This window comes from Eschrichtius robustus, chromosome 1, assembly GCF_028021215.1.
Source record: "Eschrichtius robustus isolate mEscRob2 chromosome 1, mEscRob2.pri, whole genome shotgun sequence".
Classification (NCBI taxonomy): Eukaryota; Metazoa; Chordata; class Mammalia; order Artiodactyla; family Eschrichtiidae; genus Eschrichtius; species Eschrichtius robustus.
The window spans coordinates 76,118,519-76,138,911 of NC_090824.1; the positions used below are offsets into that span (position 1 = coordinate 76,118,519).

A 20,393-nucleotide genomic window follows, 5' to 3' on the forward strand; every position below is an offset into this window, starting at 1 on the left:
TGTCTCCATACAAATTTTAAGATTTTTTGTTCTAGTTCCGTAAAAAATGCCATTGGTAATTTGATAGGGATTGCATTGAATCTGTAGATTGCTTTGGGTAGTATAGTCATTTTCACAATGTTGATTCTTCCAATCCAAGAACATGGTATATCTCTCCATCTGTTGGTATCATCTTTAATTTCTTTCATCAGTGTCTTATAGTTTTCTGCATACAGGTCTTTTGTCTCCCTAGGTCGGTTTATTCCTAGGTATTTTATTCTTTTTGTTGCAATGGTAAATGGGAGTGTTTCCTTAATTTCTCTTTCAGATTTTTCATCATTAGTGTGTAGGAATGCAAGAGATTTCTGTGCATTAATTTTGTATCCTGCAGCTTTACCAGATTCATTGATTAGCTCTCGCAGTTTTCTGGTGGCATCTTTAGGATTCTCTATGTATAGTATCATGTCATCTGCAAACAGTGACAGTTTTACTTCTTCTTTTCCAATTTGTATTCCTTTTATTTCTTTGTCTTCTCTGATTGCAGTGGCTAGGACTTCCAAAACTATGTTGAATAATAGTGGCGAGAGTGGACAACCTTGTCTTGTTCCCGATCTTAAGGAAATGTTTTCAGCCTTTCACCATTGAGAATGATGTTTGCTGTGGGTTTGTCATATATGGCCTTTATTATGTTGAGGTAGGTTCCCTCTATGCCCACTTTCTGGGGAGTTTTTATCATAAAAGGGTGTTGAATTTTGTCAAAAGTTTTTCTGCATCTATTGAGATGATCATATGGTTTTTCTTCTTCAACTTGTTAATATGGTGTATCACATTGATTGATTTGCGTATATTGAAGAATCCTTGCATCCCTGGGATAAATCCCACTTGATCATGGTGTATGATCCTTTTAATGTGTGGTTGGATTCTGTTTTCTAGTATTTTGTTGAGGATTTTTGCATCTATATTCATCAGTGATATTGGTCTGTAATTTTCTTTTTTTGTAGTGTCTTTGTCTGGTTTTGGTATCAGGGTGGTGGTGGCCTCATAGAATGAGTTTGGGAGTGTTCCTTCCTCCGCAATTTTTGGGAAGAGTTTCAGAAGGATGGGTGTTAGATCTTCTCTAAATGTTTGAGAAGAATTCACCTGTGAAGGCATCTGGTCCTGGACTTTTGTTTGTTGGAAGATTTTAAATCACAGTTTCAATTTCATTACTTGTGATTGGTCTGTTCATATTTTCTATTTCTTCCTGGTTCAGTCTTGGAAGGTTATACCTTTCTAAGAGTTTGTCCATTTCTTCCAAGTTATCCATTTTGTTGGCAGAGAGTTGCTTGTAGTAGTCTCTTAGGATGGTTTGTATTTCTGCGGTGTCTGTTGTAACTTCTCCTTTTTCATTTCTAATTTTATTGATTTGAGTCCTCTCCGTCTTTTTCTTGATGAGTCTGGCTAATGGTTTATCAATTTTGTTTATCTTCTCAAAGAACCAGCTTTTAGTTTTATTGATCTTTGCTATTGTTTTCTTTATTTCTATTTCATTTATTTCTTCTCTGATCTTTATGATTTCCTTCCTTCTGCTAACTTTGGGTTTTGTTTGTTCTTCTTTCTCTAGTTCCTTTAGGTGTAAGGTTAGATTGTTTATTTGAGATTTTTCTTGTTTCTTGAGGTAGGCTTGTATAGCTATAAACTTCCCTCTTAGAACTGCTTTTGCTGCATCCCATAGGTTTTGGATCGTCATGTTTTCACTCATTTGTCTCTAGGTATTTTTTGATTTCCTCTTTGATTTCTTCAGTGATCTCTTGGTTATTTAGTAACATATTGTTTAGCCTCCATGTGTCTGTGTTTTTTTTTTATGTTTTTTCCCCTGTAATTCATTTCTAATCTCACAGTGTTGTTATCGGGAAAGACGCTTGACATGATTTCAATTTTCTTAAATTTACTGAGGATTGATTTGTGACCCAAGGTGTGATCTATCCTGGAGAATGTTCCGTGCGCACTTGGGAAGAAAGTGTAATCTGCTGTTTTTGGATGAAATGCCCTATAAATATCAATTAAATCTCTCTGGTCTATTGTGTCATTTAAAGCTTGTTTTTCCTTATTTATTTTCATTTTGGATGATCTGTCCATTGGTGTAAGTGAGGTGTTAAAGTCCCCCACTATTACTGTGTTACTGTCGATTTCCTCTTTTATAGCTGTTAGCAGTTGCCTTATGTATTGAGGTGCTCCTATGTTGGGTGCATATATATTTATAATTGCTATATCTCCTTCTTGGATTGATCCCTTGATCATTATGTAGTGTCCTTCCCTGTCTCTTGTAACATTCTTTATTTTAAAGTTTATTTTATCTGATATGAGTATTGCTACTCCAGCTTTCTTATGATTTCCATTTGCATGGAATATCTTTTTCCATCCCCTCACTTTCAGTCTGAATGTGTCCCTAGGTCTGAAGTGGGTCTCTTGTAGACAGCATATATATGGGTCTTGTTTTTGTATCCATTCAGCAAGCCTGTGTCTTTTGGTTGGAGCACTTAATCCATTCACGTTTAAGGTAATTATCGATATTTATGTTCCTATGACTGTTTTCTTAATTGTTTTGGGTTTGTTTTTGTAGGTCCTTTTCTTCTCTTGTGTTTCCCACTTAGAGAAGTTCCTTTAGCATTTGGTGGTGGTTTGGTGGTGCTGAATTCTCTTAGCTTTTGCTTGTTTGTAAAGCTTTTGATTTCTCCATCGAATCTGAATGAGATCCTTGCTGGGTAGAGTAATCTTGGTTGTAGGTTCTTCCCGTTCATCACGTTAAGTATATCATGCCACTCCCTTCTGGCTTGTAGAGTTTCTGCTGAGAAATCCACTGTTAACCTTATGGGAGTTCCCTTGTATGTTATTTGTCGTTTTTCCCTTGCTGCTTTCAATAATTTTTCTTAGTCTTTAATTTTTGCCAGTTTGATTACTATGTGTCTCGGCGTGTTTCTCCTTGGGTTTATCCTGTATGGGACTCGCTGCTCTTCCTGGATTTGGGTGGCTATTTCGTTTCCCGTGTTAGGGAAATTTTAGAGTATAATCTCTTCAAATATTTTCTCGGGTCCTTTCTCTCTCTCTTCTCCTTCTGGGACCCCTATAATGCGAATGTTGTTGCATTTAATGTTGTCCCAGAGGTCTCTTAGGCTGTCTTCATTTCTTTTCATTCTTTTTTCTTTGTTCTGTTCTGCAGCAGTGAATTCCACCCTTCTGTCTTCCAGGTCACTTATCCGTTCTTCTGCCTCAGTTATTCTGCTATTGATTCCTTCTCGTGTAGTTTTCCTTTCAGTTATTGTATTCTTCATCTCTGTTTGTTTGTTCTTTAATTCTTCTAGGTCTTTGTTAAACATTTCTTGTATCTTCTTGATCTTTGCCTCCATTTTTTAAAAAAAATAAATGTATTTATTTATTTGTTTGTTCTTAGTTTTGGCTGCGTTGGGTCTTCCTTGCTGTGCGCGGGCTTTCTCTAGTTGTGAGCGGGGCCTAGTCTTCGCTGTGGTGCGTGGGCTCCTCATTGTTGTGGCTTCTCTTGTTGCGGAGCACAGGCTCTAGGCACGCAGGCTTCAGTAGTTGTGGTGCGTGGGCTCCGTAGTTGTGGCTTGCGGGCTCTTGCGGCACATGGGCTTAGTTGCTCCGCGGCATGTGGGATCTTCCCAGACCAGGGCCTGAACCCGTGTCCCTTGCATTGGCAGGCAGATTCTTAACCACTGCGCCGGCAGGGAAGCCCTGCCTCCATGCCTTTCCCGAGGTCCTGGATCATCCTCACTATCGTTATTCTGAATTGTTTTTCTGGAAGGTTGCCTATCTCCACTTCATTTAGTTGTTTTTCTGGGGTTTTATCTTGTTCCTTCATCTGGTACATAGCCCCCTGCCTTTTCATCTTGTCTATCTTTTTTGTGAATGTGGTTTTTGTTCCATAGACTGCAGGATTGTAGTTCTTCTTGCTTCTGCTGTCTGCCCTCTGGTGAGGCTATCTAAGAGGCTTACGCAAGTTTCCTGATGGGAGCTACCTAGGCATTGTTCTTATGTTATTATTATAACTCGTACTTGAGACATGAATAACAGTTAACAGTGCCACATTTCTATGTGCGTTTTAGGAAGCAAATTTAATAACATAAGTAAAGTTTTAGTTTCAAAAAAAGGCTATTTTTCATAGGTAATTTGAATTGGGGATGGGAACAGAATTTCTGTGCTCCCTTCCCTACTCATTGCCTCACTCTCTTTTTTTTCTTCCAGTTTTACTGAGATATAATTGACATACAGCACTGTATAAGTTTAAGGTGTACAGCATAACGATTTGACTTACAAACATAATGAAGTAATTAGCACCATAAATTTAGTGAACCTTCATCATCTCTTATAGATACAAAATTAAAGAATTGGAAAATGTTTTTTTTCCTTGTGATGAGAGCTCTTTGGATTTATTCTCTTAACAACTTTCATATATAACATACAGCAATGTTAATTGCATTTATCATGTTGTATATCACATCCCTAGTGCTTATTTATCTTATAACTGGAAGTTTGACTCTCTTTATCCAAATCCCCCTCCCTCTCATCCCCCACCTCTGGTAACCACAAATCTGATCTCTTTTTCTATGAGTTTGTTTTGTTTGTTTGTTTGTTTGTTTGTTTTTGAAGTATAATTGACCTACAGCACTATGTTAGTTCCTGGTACGTAGCAGAGTGATTCAGTATTTCCTTACATTTCAAAATGAACACCATGACATCTGCTTATCATCTGTTACCAAAGATATGACATAATCATTGGCTATATTCCCCCACACTGTAAATGTATACCTGTGACTCATTTGTTTTATAACTGGAAGTTTTTACATCTTAATCTCCCTCACCTATTTCTTTCATTCCCTTATCCTGCTCCCCTCTGGCAAACACTTGTTTGTTATCTGTACCAATGACTCTGTTTCTGTTTTGTTATGCTTGTTCATTTGTTTTGTTTTGTAGGTTCCACATATAAGTGAAATCATACAGTATTTGTCTTTCTCTGTCTGACTTATTTCACCAAGCATGATCCCCTCTAGGTCCGTCCATGTTGTCACAGTCTCACTCCCTTATGTGATTCAAATGGAAACAGTGCCTAAAATCTCAATATCAGACAAAAACAAATCAGAAGGTTTAGATCAGATTGCTCTCCTCTCACATCTCCTGACCTGACCCTGGGGCCTTCTCTCCCTGATCTGAGGGTCACTTGAGACAATCTGCTTCGTACCCACACAGAGGAATCTGCTCCTGATGTTAAAACATAAACTAGAAACAATAACAATGTGAACGGCCCTTTCACTTCATGCTGTACCTTACAAAGTGTGTTACAACCACTAACTGCTTTCACTCTTCCAAGACTTCCTTGAGATTTGGTACTATTACGAGCATTTTAGAAAGTTAGAAATGGAGGCTTAGGGAAGAGAAGTGGACTCCAAGGAACGTGTCCTTGGAACATGCTGACGTGAACAATTAACTTCTCTAATAGTGGCCACTGTAGTGCTGGCCTCAGGTTCAGTGCAGTCAGATCTTGAGTGTCTATCAGAGAGGGCGGTGGGAGCCAAGCCACGGCTTTGTCGTCACAGAGCACAGAATCCTCCTTGCTCTGCTTTGAATCCTCCTGCCTCCCGGGAGGGAGAAGCTACTTCTAAGCTTCAGGGCCACCAGCTCCCTCTGACCCCAGCCCAATCTTCAGCACAGGGACCGGGGAAGATGAGGAACAGAGGAAAAGCAGGAAGAGAGTGGGGAAGCATGGCCTCAGGGAGGGGGAACAGCATGGTGCTGCGGAGTGAGAGGATGAAGGTGCATTTTACTGACATGAGGAAATCTCTTCTGTTCCCCTCTCCCTCCGCTTCCAATCCTTCACTAAAGCCTGATGATTCGAACTTGGAAACATAATCCTAAACCTGCACTTTTTCTTCTGCCCTATTGCTATTACCTTATCCCATGCCTCTGGGATTTGGCCTGGATACCACGAGTTCCTGACTGTCCCCGCAGTCCCTGCACAGCTGCCAGACTGATCTTCAGGTCACAGTATTATCTAACATGCTCCATTTGTACCCCATAGGAAATTTACTCTTTATTTTCATCTCCATAGGTATGAAGCATCTGAGCCTCAATAACCTCTATCACTAATGCTCATGGTTAAAATGCTCTTGTCCTGCTAGACTAACTTTTATTTTTCTAACATGACTAATCTACATTCATGTTGGGCCCTTTGAATGTTCTCTCTCTGTCTCCTCTCTGTCTCTGTCTCTCTCAGGAAGACTATCCCCTTAGTTTCTGCATGACCAGCTGCTTCTGATATTGTTCAGAATTCATTCCTTCATTGGGCCCCTACCAACCACACTGCAGATTCACTTCTATGGACTCACTGAGACCCACGACAGATGGCCCTCTGTGTGGATGTGAAAGCCACGGATGTGGAGGGCCAACGGTATGACCCCCTTTTATATAAGGGACTTGAGCATCTGTGGATTTTGATATCTGCAGAGTCTCCTGGAACCAATCCCCTGAAGATACTGAGAGATGACTGTACATTGTTTTCCTCAGTGCAGTTTTCCTCCTGACACTTATCACCTGGAAAAATAATTTTGTAAGTTCATTTTCTTCCCAGTAGAATAGGCACCCTAGGACAGAAATGTGTCTTTGTTTACATTGCATCCTCACGAGCTTAGAAATCTGCCTAGAGCACATCTGCACATGGGTTAACTACTGCATTAATGAATGATGAGTGAACGATGGGAGAGGGGATGACGACACAAGGCAGAGAGAGATGGGGCAGCTGAGTTGGCTGATCCCTCTACCATACGGTGTTAGAGATGCTGTGTCCATGGCTGGGAAGTGACATATGATCTGCTGAGACAAGGAAGGTTCACTGCATCATGGCAAATGTGACTCCAGCCTTGCGGTATCCCACCTTCTCCTTCTGTTACTCCAAGCCTGTTGGAAGGGTAAGCTCATTTCATGCCACTCTGTATTAACCTAAAGTCAGTGGATTCTGTTGAGCCCTGGAATTGTCCAAACCTAGTATCTCCATGCAATAGCTTGAGTCAACAGACCCGCCTGGAGGAACAAATCCTCCAGTGGCTTCTCCAGAGAAGATGCTCAAGTGCAGATGCCGTATGTAGTACTACCAAGAGCAAGAATGACTGCCCATATGGAGGGTGGGAGGAATGGAAATTGCTGTATATCTGGGCCTGAAAGAGGAGCTGAAAAATAGGAGGTCAGGAATCCCAGACTCAGGGACGGAGGTACAGATTTAATGACATGCTACCTGCGTTCTACTCTGAGTCAGGTGCTGCAAAAGACCCAACATGTCCCCCGAACAGTCACTTGAATGCTGCATCTGACCACAGTTTGCAAAGAGCTTTCCCTTCCTGTTCCTCATTGATTCCTGAGTGCAGCCTTGTGATGGAGGCAGAGTAGGGGCTTTCATTATCCGCTCCCTTTTCTGTCTGTCTACATTTCTGTAATCCTGGAGCCTGTGCCCCTTCCTGACCTGAATGTGAGCAAGCCACTGATTCATCCTCGGGAGAGATCCCAATTCCATGTCTCCTTCCTTACCTTCTGCTACCAGATGACCAGCTGCTCCCTTCTCCAGGACACAGAAATCGCCAGGAAAGAGTTTCACCTCTTCTCCAGGTAGTACTGGAATCTGTCCATATACTACCTGAACAATTTGCCTCATTCCACATTAGACTCAAACTCTGGATCCACCCCTAGGATAACCATTAATATCTGAAGATTTGATACACTTATTTAAAAACAAATCTCTGGGGCTAAAATTTGCTTTTTTCTTTTGGTCTTATCACAATTATGGCATTTCCCCCTTTCTTTTTGTTTTTACACCGTATCGTTCTCTTTTATCATAAAATGTATGGTTCTTAAATCAGAATCAAATACATTTGTTTCTACTTACTGGGGGCTCTTTGCCTCCTGGTATTGAAATAGGCAGCTATGCGAGGAAGCCTCAGCTTCCTGGCCTAAAGCAGAGAGAAGGAAAAGTCTGCACAACTTCATGACACAAGGAGCCTCTTATCCTCACATCTATTTATTTCCCACAAATCTCAGATTAGAAGAAGGGGAAGAGCCTCTAGACCAGAATGTAACTACATGATAGAAGAGCACAGACAGACACACGGAGCCTTGTAGGTAATTCTGTAAAGTTTATTGTGCGTGCACAAGGAGCTTCAGCTGAGCAAAGCTTAAAGGGACCTGGAGGCTGGTGAGATGAGGACTGATGCTGATATCTGGGGTGGATGGTGGGACAGGACTGTGGCGCTTGGCAGATGAGCACGGCCCAAAGTGCTGGCCCAGAGTTTAGATGATCGCATCCAAGTGAACTGGAACCACGGGGTATGTGGCATTGTCCCGTGGTGATCTGTTGTCACACGCAACGAAGAAGATCTTCTGTGCCTGTGTCTGTGTATAACGGCAGTCCATATAACGTGGTGCATTTCTTGTGAGGTTGCAGTAGGTTACAGGCACTTGAACTGAGCTAGTATGACAATTCATCCTGCGTGATGAAGGGCAGCGTACATTTCCGGTGGTACAAACACGAGCTACTTCAGCAAACGTTGTGTGGAGAAAAGTATTTTTATCTTTGCATACCATTCTGTGACGGTTACCCATCTCCATTCTGTAACGGTTAACCACCCGCATTGCATCATTGCATTGAGGGTGGGCCATATTTATGTGCTGAATCTGAAACCACTGAGCCCAGGTTAAATTAGGAGGTTGGGCATGGCGTGAGATCACCATTCCCAAGAGCCCCAGCAGCAAAAAGAGAGGAAGCCGGGCATTCTGCTGTATTGGAGCCATGTTTCCTGTGAAAAGAAGGGTATCTTCTGCATCCCGGCCCACAGATAACGCACTCCCTCCTCACTCACCCTGCAGACACCCTGCTGTCACTGTGGTTCTAGCTCCTCTCCCCTCTGCTCCCCGAAGTCTGTCATGTGTCCTGGGCACTAACTTCAGCTCACCGCTCCCCAGTTGCTGCTTCATTGCTGTCTCTCCTGTTCCAGGTCTGGGGCTCATTGTCTTACCCAGTATCTCTGCTGTGGCTCCTGTGAGAACAGATCCAGCTGGTGGTCCTGGCGCTCAGGGGCAGCTGGTTTCCCCCCAGTTCTTGGGACTGGAGATATAGAGCAGCCCCTGTGGGTGGGGCGAGCAGAACAAGGAGGGCTCTGAATCTAGGACATGAAGAAACGCACAGATTAGGACATGGTCCACTTATGCAATGAGCCCTTTGTTTTATCATTTGCTGATCAATGCGTACCCAGGGATGAACCACTGCTGCTTCTGTTGTAACAAATCTAATTCCAGGCATCCTGTGCAGGGCAGAGCTCTACCACTGGGTCTGGATTTCCTAAATGAAAAATATCACTGGCTGCAGAATGGCCATAGATTTTTTATTTTTATTTATTTATTTGGCTGCGTTGGGTCATTGTTGCTGCGCATGGGCTTTCTCTAGTTGCAGCGAGTGGGGGCTACTCTTCGTTGCGGTGCACGGGCTTCTCATTGCGGTGGCTTCTTTTGTTGCGGAGCATGGGCTCTAGGCACGTGGGCTTCAGTAGTTGTGGCACAAGGGCTCAAGAGTTGTGGCTCACGGGCTCTAGAGCTCAGGCTCAGTAGTTGTGGCACGTGGGCTTAGTTGCTCTGCAGCATGTGGGATCTTCCCGGACCAGGGCTCCAACCGGTGTCCCCTGCATTGGCAGGCGGATTCTTAACCACTGCGCCACTAGGGAAGTCCCAGAATGGCTATAGATTTTATAACTCAACTTGGGGGCAACACATTGAAAGACTGAAGTACATGAAGGCAGGCCTGGTACTCAGAACAAATAGAGCCAGGAGGCTTGTTTGCACCAGAGGAACCCAGGCACCCCTTTCATTTTAGTAATCACCCTGGTTCCTTCTCACCCAAATGTTCTTTATCTCCTCACTTCCCTGTGGTGGAAACTTGAGCTCTGAATTTCTCACTGCTCAAAATCCTATAAGTAAGTAGTTTGTGACAAATCTATGACTTTTTGTTATTGTTGTTGTCATTTTTTTTTTTTTTTCTGCTTCCTATGCATTGAATTCACTTTCTCTTGTTTTTACCCTGGCGCAGTTTTTGCCTTCACTTCCTGTGAAGTAGCATGACCTAAAAACACCCAGAAGAAAGTCTGTAAAATCTGCCAGAGAATGAACATTTGGTGTCATGTAAGGGATTCCAAGCTAGAGCTTGAATTCCTGTGTTCTTTTCAATCTGTGCTATTTTCTACAAAACAGTCTGTCCTAGAGTTGTCATTTATCTTACTAGTACATTTCATTTCTTGATGTTAACAGGAAAAAAATTTTTTAATTTATAAAATGAGCATCAATGGATAGGACACTGTATTCCTGAAATTAGGGAAGTCATAGTATGTAACTTGATGCATGAAACATACTCTTGGTTCTCAGAGAAGCAGAGGAAAATAATTGTAGACCTATAATAATTTTATTACTATGTGATAGAGGTAATAACACTGTGTGAAGATGGTTTTATGGGGACCCTGAGGATGAAGGGTCTTACTTGGCCTCATGGGATAAGAAAGGCTTCCAGAAGAAATGTCCATTTGAGCTGGCCCATAAAGGATAAGCAGAGTTTAGGGACTTTAGGGAATAAATGAGCCTTCTAGGCTAAGAAGATGGTGTGGGACACTGTACAGACAGGGAAAGTGCATCAAGGTAGGAAAGGCCTCCAGATAAGAGATATTAAATCCCTGGTCTAACCTCTTAGTTAGAAAACTGGGGCTTCCCTGATGGCGCAGTGGCGCACTCTGGCTGCAACTAGAGAAAGCCCGCGCACAGCAACGAAGACCTGACGCAGCCAATAAACAAACAAACAAATAAATAAATAAATAAAATTTTAAAAAAGGAAACTGGATTAGGTCCTCAAATGGCACTGTACAACCTTCCAAGAAAATTAATCCACATTTTTTTAAACTACCTTTTTATATTTCTGTCATGTGGAAATGTAATTATTTTACAACTGATGTCGTTATGTAAACATGGACATAATGGTGACCTGGACAGGACTCAGTGCAGTGCTAATAGGATTCGGCCTGAAATCTTGTTCTGCCTAAAAGGCATTAATATCTTTTACCATGAAGTAAGTTTTTTTTTTTTTTTCATGTATATTTTGTGGAAAGCATTTTCATGAGAGATGAGGATGTAAAAATGAATTAGGTGTAGTTTAGCCCTTCTGTGATACCGACAACCACACTGGGTAGAAGGACCTGTACTCAAGTGTCTATAATATGAACTAAAAATCAACACTGCAGTCACAGGGAGTGCATCTGGCTCAAAACCTGTTCTTGATCAGCATATAGTTTTACTTTTAATATTGGGTTTTGGAATATTAACACTTCAAGTTGGGATAGTTCACATAAAAATGTGCATTCCTGTCTTACCTTTAAAAATCGGGAGATGTTGTCGGTGCACTGAGTCTCCATTACCACAAGGGATCAACTAGAGCTGAGTAGTTCCCACCTCTGTTGAAGGTGGCAATAGTTCAGGGGTTTTCACTCACTCTACTCCTACCTACTGATCACATCCTGTCTGTTCACTCAGATACTGCCCATCACGCTTATCACAAGCATCCTGAGAAGAGACTCACCCAATATCATGCCCAATCTGCAACCATGGTCCACCTTTAAAATTGTATTCGGAGCACACCTTCTATGCTTTTCCTGATTGGTTCGTCCATAGCTTTCCTCTATGCATATTTACCTTACACTAAATCTCTTCATAGAAATTTTTGTTGGCTAATCTACGTATCATTCAGTAACTGCCACTAATCACAACTAATAATTTTAGGTAATGTGCTTTTTCCTCTTGGTTGTTTTCAGACGACTAGGTTAGTCTCTCACTACAAAGGTAACTTTTCCCTCAATATAAAGACAAGTTTTTTTCATGTTGAATGAATTTCTAAATCTTTGCTTGTCCTGCGGCCTGCCACATACCCTCTTCAAAAAGTTAAGGTCAGGTAAAGACCTTGATTTGAATCCGAGCTCTACTAAATTCTGAGAAATGAGACCCTATATGTACCACTTGGCCAAAGGGTTGGATTCTTTAAGCCCAATGGCCAGTTATGCAGAGCCATGAACACACGAAATTGTGAAACCTGTAAATAATAACACATACTTGTTAGAACTATGGTGTGAATTAAACAAGAATAGCTAAGCATAGTGAAGTTCCAAAAAAGGCAGTTCCTCTTTTCTTGGCCAATTATAAAGGATATTGAGATCTAGTTATTAGATCTCAACTCAGTTTCCTGCCAGCTGTCAGTCAGCTTTTGCTCTGTTGCCTAATCAGACAAAAGGCTTCTGAGGCCTATCTGCCAGGGAGACCTATCAAGATAAGACCTATGAAATCTACTTATATTACAACTTGTTGATTGACTGTATGTGCGCCTGCCACCACCTTCATTAGCAGGTCCCCTAACATAACTGATTTTGGAGCTCTGGGCAGGCGTATGTACTATTTCTTCCCTTACCTTACTGAAATGCAGACCCACGTCTCAGGCAGCTTCTCCCATAATAAGAACATTCACAGTTTAAATTGTGAAGACAAAAAGAATGTAATCTTTACATAAAAGAGATGGATTTTTTTTTTTTTTGCCTAAATTCATTAACAACTGTTTTTAAGAAAAATTAGATTTAATTGGATTAACAGTTCTCAAATGGAAACCCAACTTGCAAACAAAATATTTCTGCTTACCTGAACATGTACAAAACAATATGTACACACAGAAAATCACACATGGACTCATACACACAAGTAATGCTTAGTTAGGGAGTGAAAGACAGAGAATGATTGAGGTGAAAAAGATCTTTAGTCTATAACCTTCACTTTAGAGTATAAGGATGAGGTGATTTGCCCACCTCCAATAATAGCAAGCTAGCGACAGTCACCAAACTGCAGGTTTTTTTCTTCATATGTGCGGTGGTGTCATAGGTACTCTGTGTGATGCTGGTAAAGACTGTGGGTGTGAAATAGTAAACATGAAATTAGCCCTACTAGGCAATCTGTTTAAGATCATTGACAGGGGCTTCCCTGGTGACGCAGTGGTTGAGAATCTGCCTGCCAATGCTGGGGACATAGGTTCGAGCCCTGGTCTGGGAAGATCCCACATGCCACGGAGCAACTGGGCCCGTGAGCCACAACTACTGAGCCTGTGCATCTGGAGCTGGTGCTCCGCTACAAGAGGGGCCGTGACAGTGAGAGGCCCTCGCACCGCGATGAAGAGTGGCCCCCGCTCGCAGCAACTAGAGAAAGCCCCCGCACAGAAACGAAGACCCAACACAGCCAAAAATAAATAAATAGATAAAATAATTTAAAAAAAAAAAAAGATCATTGACAGACCTGAGAGTTTTCCATATGGCCTTCCCTTTAAGGTCTGGGAAGAAAATATCCACAATGTAATTCCTATAGGATTAGAGGAAGGAGGGAAGGCAACGGAGGTTCCATTTCTGCTAGGAGTATCCACCACTGAAAGGGACATATCTATCTCTGTGGTTGTCATCTGCTCTGCAAAAACCCTGCCCTGGGACTCCCAGGTATTCAGTAAAAGAGTCAGAATATACACTCAGTCTTTACTCAGACTCCCTGGGCACTAGTTGGGAAGTTTCATGATGACAGGCCCTATACATAGAAGAGCCAGGAATTTTTTTAAGAATACTTACTTATTTATAAGTAAGATGCTGGGTCTTACTGCAGCATGCAGGCTCCTTAGTTGTGGCATGTGGGATCTAGTTCCCTGACCAGGGATCGAACCTGGGCCCCCTGCATTGGGAGCACAGTGTCTTCACCACTGCGCCAGCAGGGAAGCCCTGAGGAGCCAGGAATTTTTATTCTGAGGCAGAGGAATCTGTGGGGAAAACATAAGTCTACTCTCTTAGAACTGAAATGCTTCCACTTTCTTTTTAACAGCATTTAAAACAGGCATATGTACTTAAGGAAGTGGAAATATTTTCTAAGATGCGAGGCATATGGATTAGTAGTGAGCTCACCTACTGTAGAAAAGGTTTGGCAGGGACACCTGCTTCATTCATAGGCTGTGGAATCAGGTGGCTGATAGATGCAAACACTTTTTTAGGTTAACTACTCAAGTGAGGAGCAAGAATCACTTCGGAGTTTGAAAATACCTTTGTATGTCAGGCCTATAAAGGGGTGAGTGGGTGGTAGGCACCTCCTTTCTTCACAAGTCCTTCTCTTCTCTTCTCACTTCTTACCCAGAGAAAAGAAGGGGTGTGAGGTGGAAGGAGAATGTGAGAACAGTAGTTGCTGTGAGTACAAGAAGAAGTGTAGATAGGGGCCAGCGGGGACATGAAGTGTTTGGGCTGAGAGTTCTTAGAAATACACTAGGTATCTTGGGGGCAAGGGACGACAGCCTGCTCCCTGACCCCACTCTTCCTCGACCTGCTTTCACAGGGAACATGAATCTGATGTGGACCCTTCTTCTCCTCCTCCTCCTGGGGCCAATTGTCTTCACTCCAGGCCTGCCCTTCTCAAGAAGGTGTACAGACAACCCCAGGTCATGAGTCCCTGGAGGACACCACCGGTACTGTGACGTGATGATGAGGCGACGGTGGCTGATCCGGAGGGGTAGGTGCAAGCAGATCAACACCCTCATTCACGAGGATTTGGCCACCAGAGCAGATTTCTGAGAACTCCATCTGTGCCCTGTACCAGCAGAGCAGCTCCTTGCAAAGCTGCCGCAACGGTGCTCACGATGTCAGCGTCACCGACTGCTTTGCCAAAGCAGGCAGCCGGCCCCCGCACTGCCACTGCTGTAAGAAGGACTCCACCAGGCCCATCGCGTGGGCTGTGAGGAGGGGGGCCCTGTTCACCTGGACGGCTAGTCTTCCCCCAGCCCTGACGTGGGAAGCCCAGTGACTTGCACCCTACACCTCCAGATCTTTGAAGCCCTGCCAAAGTCTTCCCTGTAAACGCTTCTTCTCTTGCATCTGGATCCCTCATTGTTCCCAGTCACGAGCATCTCTCTCACAGCCTCTCCCCCGACCCTGACTCCACGCTCCACCCCACACTCCTGCCACGGAGTCGGTTTTTTGGGTGTAGGACAAGATGCGGCTGGGGAGTTGGGGAGAAAGCCCTGCTACCTCGCAGAGGGAATCTACCTCTGGAAAAGCCTTGCTCCGCCGGAGCGGCTACACAAGCCGGGCTAGCTGGGCTGATTTGCCCATGAGCTGCTCTAATAAGAACTCCCGATGGCGCTGGCCCTGGGCAGCCCCGAGTGGCCCGCCTCGCAGGGTCCTCCTGCGGGACCTTCGGCTCCCTTCTCCCCTGCGGGCTCCTGCGGAAGGGATTTGGGACGACTCCCGTGAGGGAAACCCGCTTCCTTTATAGAAACAGACCCCTGATGCGGGGGACACAGCTCGGGAAGGAGCCGCTACCTGGAGGAGAGGTGGCATGGAGCCGGGCGACTCCCACACCAAGCGGTCCCTTCGGCGTCTCTCGCCGGCGCCGCCTCAACTGGCCCGCAGGGGGCGCTGCGCCACCTGAGACCCCGGGCCAAACAGAGACCGGAGCTGCTTTCCGGGTTCCTCTCAAGACAGGGAGAGATGGATTGGAAGCTTCTTGGTTACCGACACGGCAATGGAGGATAACAGGTGATTAAACAGAACATTCAGCCAGCATAAATACAGCCTAACTTTCAAAAAAACAGATTTCTGAGTTTACCGTAACTTTCACGCTCTCGTACTCTTTAGTATTTAACTTGCCTACAGATTTACATTCTAGCACCGCAGATATAGAGGAAGTAAGATCTGTACAGAGCACCTACTTGTGTTATAAGCTTTGCAGTTTGGCTGCACTGGAAAAAAAGAGCCTATTTCTTTCTTGGAATCCATTATATACATATATATACATATATATGTGTGTGTGTGTGTGTGTGTGTGTGTATATATATATATGTATGTATATATATATACAATCCTCTTCTGAAGGAAGTTTTTCTAACCCACAAGAAGGAGCAGCCATAGATGACCATGTTCTCTGAGACTCCATCAAAATGGTGACAGGGCTTTGAATCAAAGGAGGGCACCTGACTCTAGGGCAGCCATCCATGGACTGATTGGCTAGGTGCTCATGGAGTAGACTGGGGATTTTACCCTCCTGGAATAATGGTGACAAAACTGGATACTCTTATTTTCATCTTCTCCCCTGAAGCCAGGAGCTGTAGTTGTGTTACAGTCGTTTGTGACCTTCCACACTTAATGCTTGCTATAAAAATGTTTTCAATAAAATGTTAAAGGGCCATTGTGGTAGATGCTTTTGGTGCTGTGGATATCCGTAGACTTTCACTTTCAGGTTGGGAAAGTTTCCTTCCCTTCTACTCCTAGTTTCCACTCTTGAATGCATTGTGAATTTTATTGAAGATTTGTCTTCATCTAATGATAAAATCGTATAGTATTTCTCTCCTAATCAGTGAATGGGGTGAATTGCATTAATTGATTTTAGAATATTAAACCAACTTTGGGATAAACTCATATTGGTTATGCTAAATTTTCTTTTTTTAATCACTGTATTTAGCTTGCTAATATTTAAGGGTTTTTTTTGTCTTTTTTTGTTCTTGTTTTTTGCATTTATGTTCATGAATGAAATTGGTCTGAAATTTTTTTTTGGAACTATCTTGTTTGATTTTGGTATCCAGATTCTATGTTAGCCTTCAGAAATGAGTTGAGGAATATTCCCTCTTTCTCTATTTTCTGTAATTGGAATTATATGTTGTTTTATTATTTACAGAACTCATCTGTAAGGCTGTTTGGCCCTGATACTTTCTTTGAGACTATTTTTAACTTCTATTTCAATTTCTTTAACGGTTATAGACATGCTGAGTTTTCTAGTCCTTTTTTTTTTTTTTTTAAACTGGAGTTCCTTTATTTATTCTTTTTTTTTTTTAGCAGATATTCATTTTAAATTATTATGTATTTATTTATTTATTTTTGGCTGTGTTGGGTCTTCGTTTCTGTGCGAGGGCTTTCTCCAGTTGCGGCAAGCGGGGGCCACTCTTCATCGCGGTGTGCGGCCCTCTCACTATCGTGGCTTCTCTTGTTGCGGAGCACAGGCTCCAGACGCGCAGGCTCAGTAGTTGTGGCTCACGGGCCTAGTTGCTCCGCGGCATGTGGGATCTTCCCAGACCAGGGCTCGAACCCGTGTCCCCTGCATTGGCAGGCAGATTCTCAACCACTGCGCCACCAGGGAAGCCCTAGTCCTTTTTTTTAAAATTGAAGTATAGTTGATTTACAATATTATATTAGTTTCAGGTGTACAACATAGTGATTCAGTATTTTTGCAGATTATACTCCATTATAGGTTATTACAAGATAATGGCTATAATTCCCTGTGCTATTGCTTACCTATTTTATACATAGTAGTTGGTATCTGTTAATCCCATACCCCTAATTTGTCCTTACTCCCTTCCCTTTCACCTTTAGTAACCACAAATTGTTTTCTATATCTGTGAGTCTGTTTCTATTTTGCATATACATTCATTCATATTATTTTTTTGGATTCCACATATAAGTGATATCCCTAGTTCTTCCGGAGATCATTTTGGCAAGTTTTTTTTTCCCCCCTAGGAATTTATCCATTTCATCTAAAGTGCTTAAATATATTGGCACAAAGTTGTTCATATTCTTTTGTTAATATTTACAGCATCTCTTTTTACATCTTATTTCTGACATTTTATTTATACCTTTTAAAACTGATAAAGCTTATGAGAGCTGTCGTTTTATTAGACTTATTAAACAAAGACTTTTTCAGACATACAAGAGCTAAAAGAATTCATTGCCTGAAGGAAGTCCTTAAGGCAGAGGAAAAATGACACCAAGTGGAAATAGAAACCTACACAGAAATGAAGGACATTGGAAACTGTAATTACATGACAGTATGTGAAACTCCTGGGAATAGTGCATGGAAATAGCTTTGGAAGTTTTGAGTTATAACTCGAAAATACTGGGTTTTGTTCTCCATGAAGTAGTATGTTTATTTTCTAAAGCAGAAGCTTTAGAAAGCGGATATCCCTGAACCAAGGAAATACAAAGGGTGCGGCTCCTACTTGGAACTAGGGGAATGAGGAACGTACAGAAAAAGAAAGAAAAATTCACGTCTCAGCAAAATATCCTGTTTGCGTATATTCTTTAATTTTCTAACTGGAAAATTTCTGTGCTCTTCCCACCCCAAGAACCAGAATAGGGAGAACAGGAAGTTATTATTATATCCTGAAGGCTGTAATATTAGATTCACCTTGAATCCCAATGTTAGATCCTGCAGTTTCTGCAAAGATAGAGGGGTCCATGCATTGGGACCCTCAGCTGTTTTCTCCTGGTCTAAATTAAAGGAGGTCTTTAGTGTGTGTGTGTGTGTGTGTGTGTTACGGGGAGCAGGGGAAGGTGAACTGAGAAAAAGGGCTGGTTTGTATGATGACTGAGCATCTTTTCCTCAGTCTCAAAGAAGTGGGAATGGGGAAGTTTCTACCGAGTGGCAACACTCCTGAGAGCCACTCTGTTGACAAAAATTAGAAGTGACTGTGCTACAGATCTTTGTTAGCAGTTGGAAAGTAAGCTAATTATATAAAATTACAGAATATTTCTATGAAAGTTGGGAATCATTTTGAAAGTAAGCACCCTTAGGATGCATCTCTTTGCTCTCACTAATTGTGGGTGATGATGAATTCAGATGCTCCTGCATTTCTCTAAAAGAGAGGTCTAGAAACTCTAATAAAAATCAGGATCTCCAGGATTAACATTCTCTAATAGTCTGGAAGTCTATTAAGCAAAAGCACAAATATGTGTGAAGGTCCACTAACAATACCCAATTACGGGGACTTCCCTGGTGGTGCAGTGGTTAAGAATCCACCTGCCAATGCAGGGTACACGGGTTCGAGCCCTGGTCCGGGAAGATTCCCACATGCCACGGAGCAACTAAGCCCGTGCGCCACAACTACTGAGCCTGCGTGCCACAACTACTGAAGCCCATGTGCCTAGAGCCCATGCTCCACAACAAAGAGTAGTCCCCGCTCACCACAACTGGAGATAGCCCACATGCAGCAACGAAGACCCAATGCAGCCAAAAAGAAAAAAGAAAAAACCAATACCCAATTACCCCCAGGTAATTGTCTCTAGGATGCTCTAGGTCAGCATGTATTGTTGCAGACGGACACACGTGCTGTAATAAAGTGTACTAAAATAGACCAGCAGGTATGGAACATCTGAAAGGAAGAAAAGAAGAAAGAGAAGGAGGAGGGAAGGGAGGGTATAAGGGAACGCGAATGAAGACTTCATGAGAAGGTGAATCTTCCAGAAGCTTCCTCATGCCTCGCCAGGCATGGAGGCAGATGAGTGGCCACATCTAGTGAGTTAAGTCCACAGGACTGGGGGCTCCCTGGGACTGGGTGTGTCTTTGAATCCCTGTTACCTGGCACAGAGTCCATGCTCAGAAATGTTTGATTGATGAATGGAGGGACATACTGTACATCTGACACAGCACATCGAGTCCGCTAAAAGTCATTAAATGTGTAAATCAGAATATTCTACCAATTATATGTTATCCTACTTTCTGTTCTATGTCTCAGTGATCATCTGTCTGTTTCCTGCTTTGAACTCTAGTTGTCCTCTAGGACTGGAGCCATGACTGGAACCCCAGAGATTCAAATGTCTCACCAGCACTCTCCCATTGAGAGCTGGCTCCTGTTGCCCAGACCCTCCAGCTGTGGAGAGGATCCTTCTCTCCACTGTTCACTGCACACATTACCATGGCTCCCACCTCACTTATAAAGCCAGTAGTACCAGCCTTCCCACTGGCTTGGTTCTTCTGGAATTTTGACATCAGCCTGAGTCAACCGGGCATCTTATTCTGGACTCCTGGCCCCTCTCCTTGGGAACTAGCTCTTTAGCCAGCCCAGCATATCCTGACAAAAACTGGTTTCTTCTTTTACTCAGTGGCCTGTCTCAGGGGTTTCTGTGGGACCAACAGTCAAATAGGGGCATGACAGAGCAAAAGCTGGCAAATGAGTTTGTATTTTAGGTACCCTAACAAATCCTCTGAAAACTGGGGCTGGGATGGAATGTTTGATTCTAACCCACATTGGAGCTCGGCTCCTATGGTTAACAAGGCTTTATAGAGGGCTATCTAAAAAGTCAGTAGAACCTACCAGGGGAGTTAAAACGGAACCATCGCATCCATTTGGTTTGCATTTCTTTTCTTCCCCTGAATAGTGCATCTCAAAGGTCTTTGATTCCCCATTATCTTAGATGATCAGTATTGTAGGAACGAAGTTTCCACAAGGTGCCTTAAGGGATCAAACATGTTTACTGATTCACGTTAGTCAGTGGTTACAGGTTAAGGCTTTGAAAAGAATA

At 42.8% G+C, this 20,393-nt stretch overlaps 1 protein-coding gene and 1 pseudogene across 1 annotated transcript; one reads left to right on the plus strand and one right to left on the minus strand.

Annotated features, from left to right (window-relative positions):
* The first annotated feature begins 6,369 nt into the window (after nucleotides 1–6,369).
* Nucleotides 6,370–15,101, plus strand: LOC137758992 (ribonuclease 4-like; annotated as a pseudogene).
* LOC137758981 (non-secretory ribonuclease-like) lies at nucleotides 8,175–9,075 on the minus strand. Its single transcript, XM_068534919.1, has 2 exons — nucleotides 9,033–9,075; nucleotides 8,175–8,813 (listed from the first exon to the last, which is right to left on the minus strand). The coding sequence occupies exon 2, from the start codon at nucleotides 8,806–8,808 to the stop codon at nucleotides 8,308–8,310; it is 501 nt and encodes a 166-aa protein (XP_068391020.1). The 5' UTR covers nucleotides 8,809–8,813; nucleotides 9,033–9,075; the 3' UTR covers nucleotides 8,175–8,307.
* Nucleotides 15,102–20,393: the final 5,292 nt, after the last annotated feature.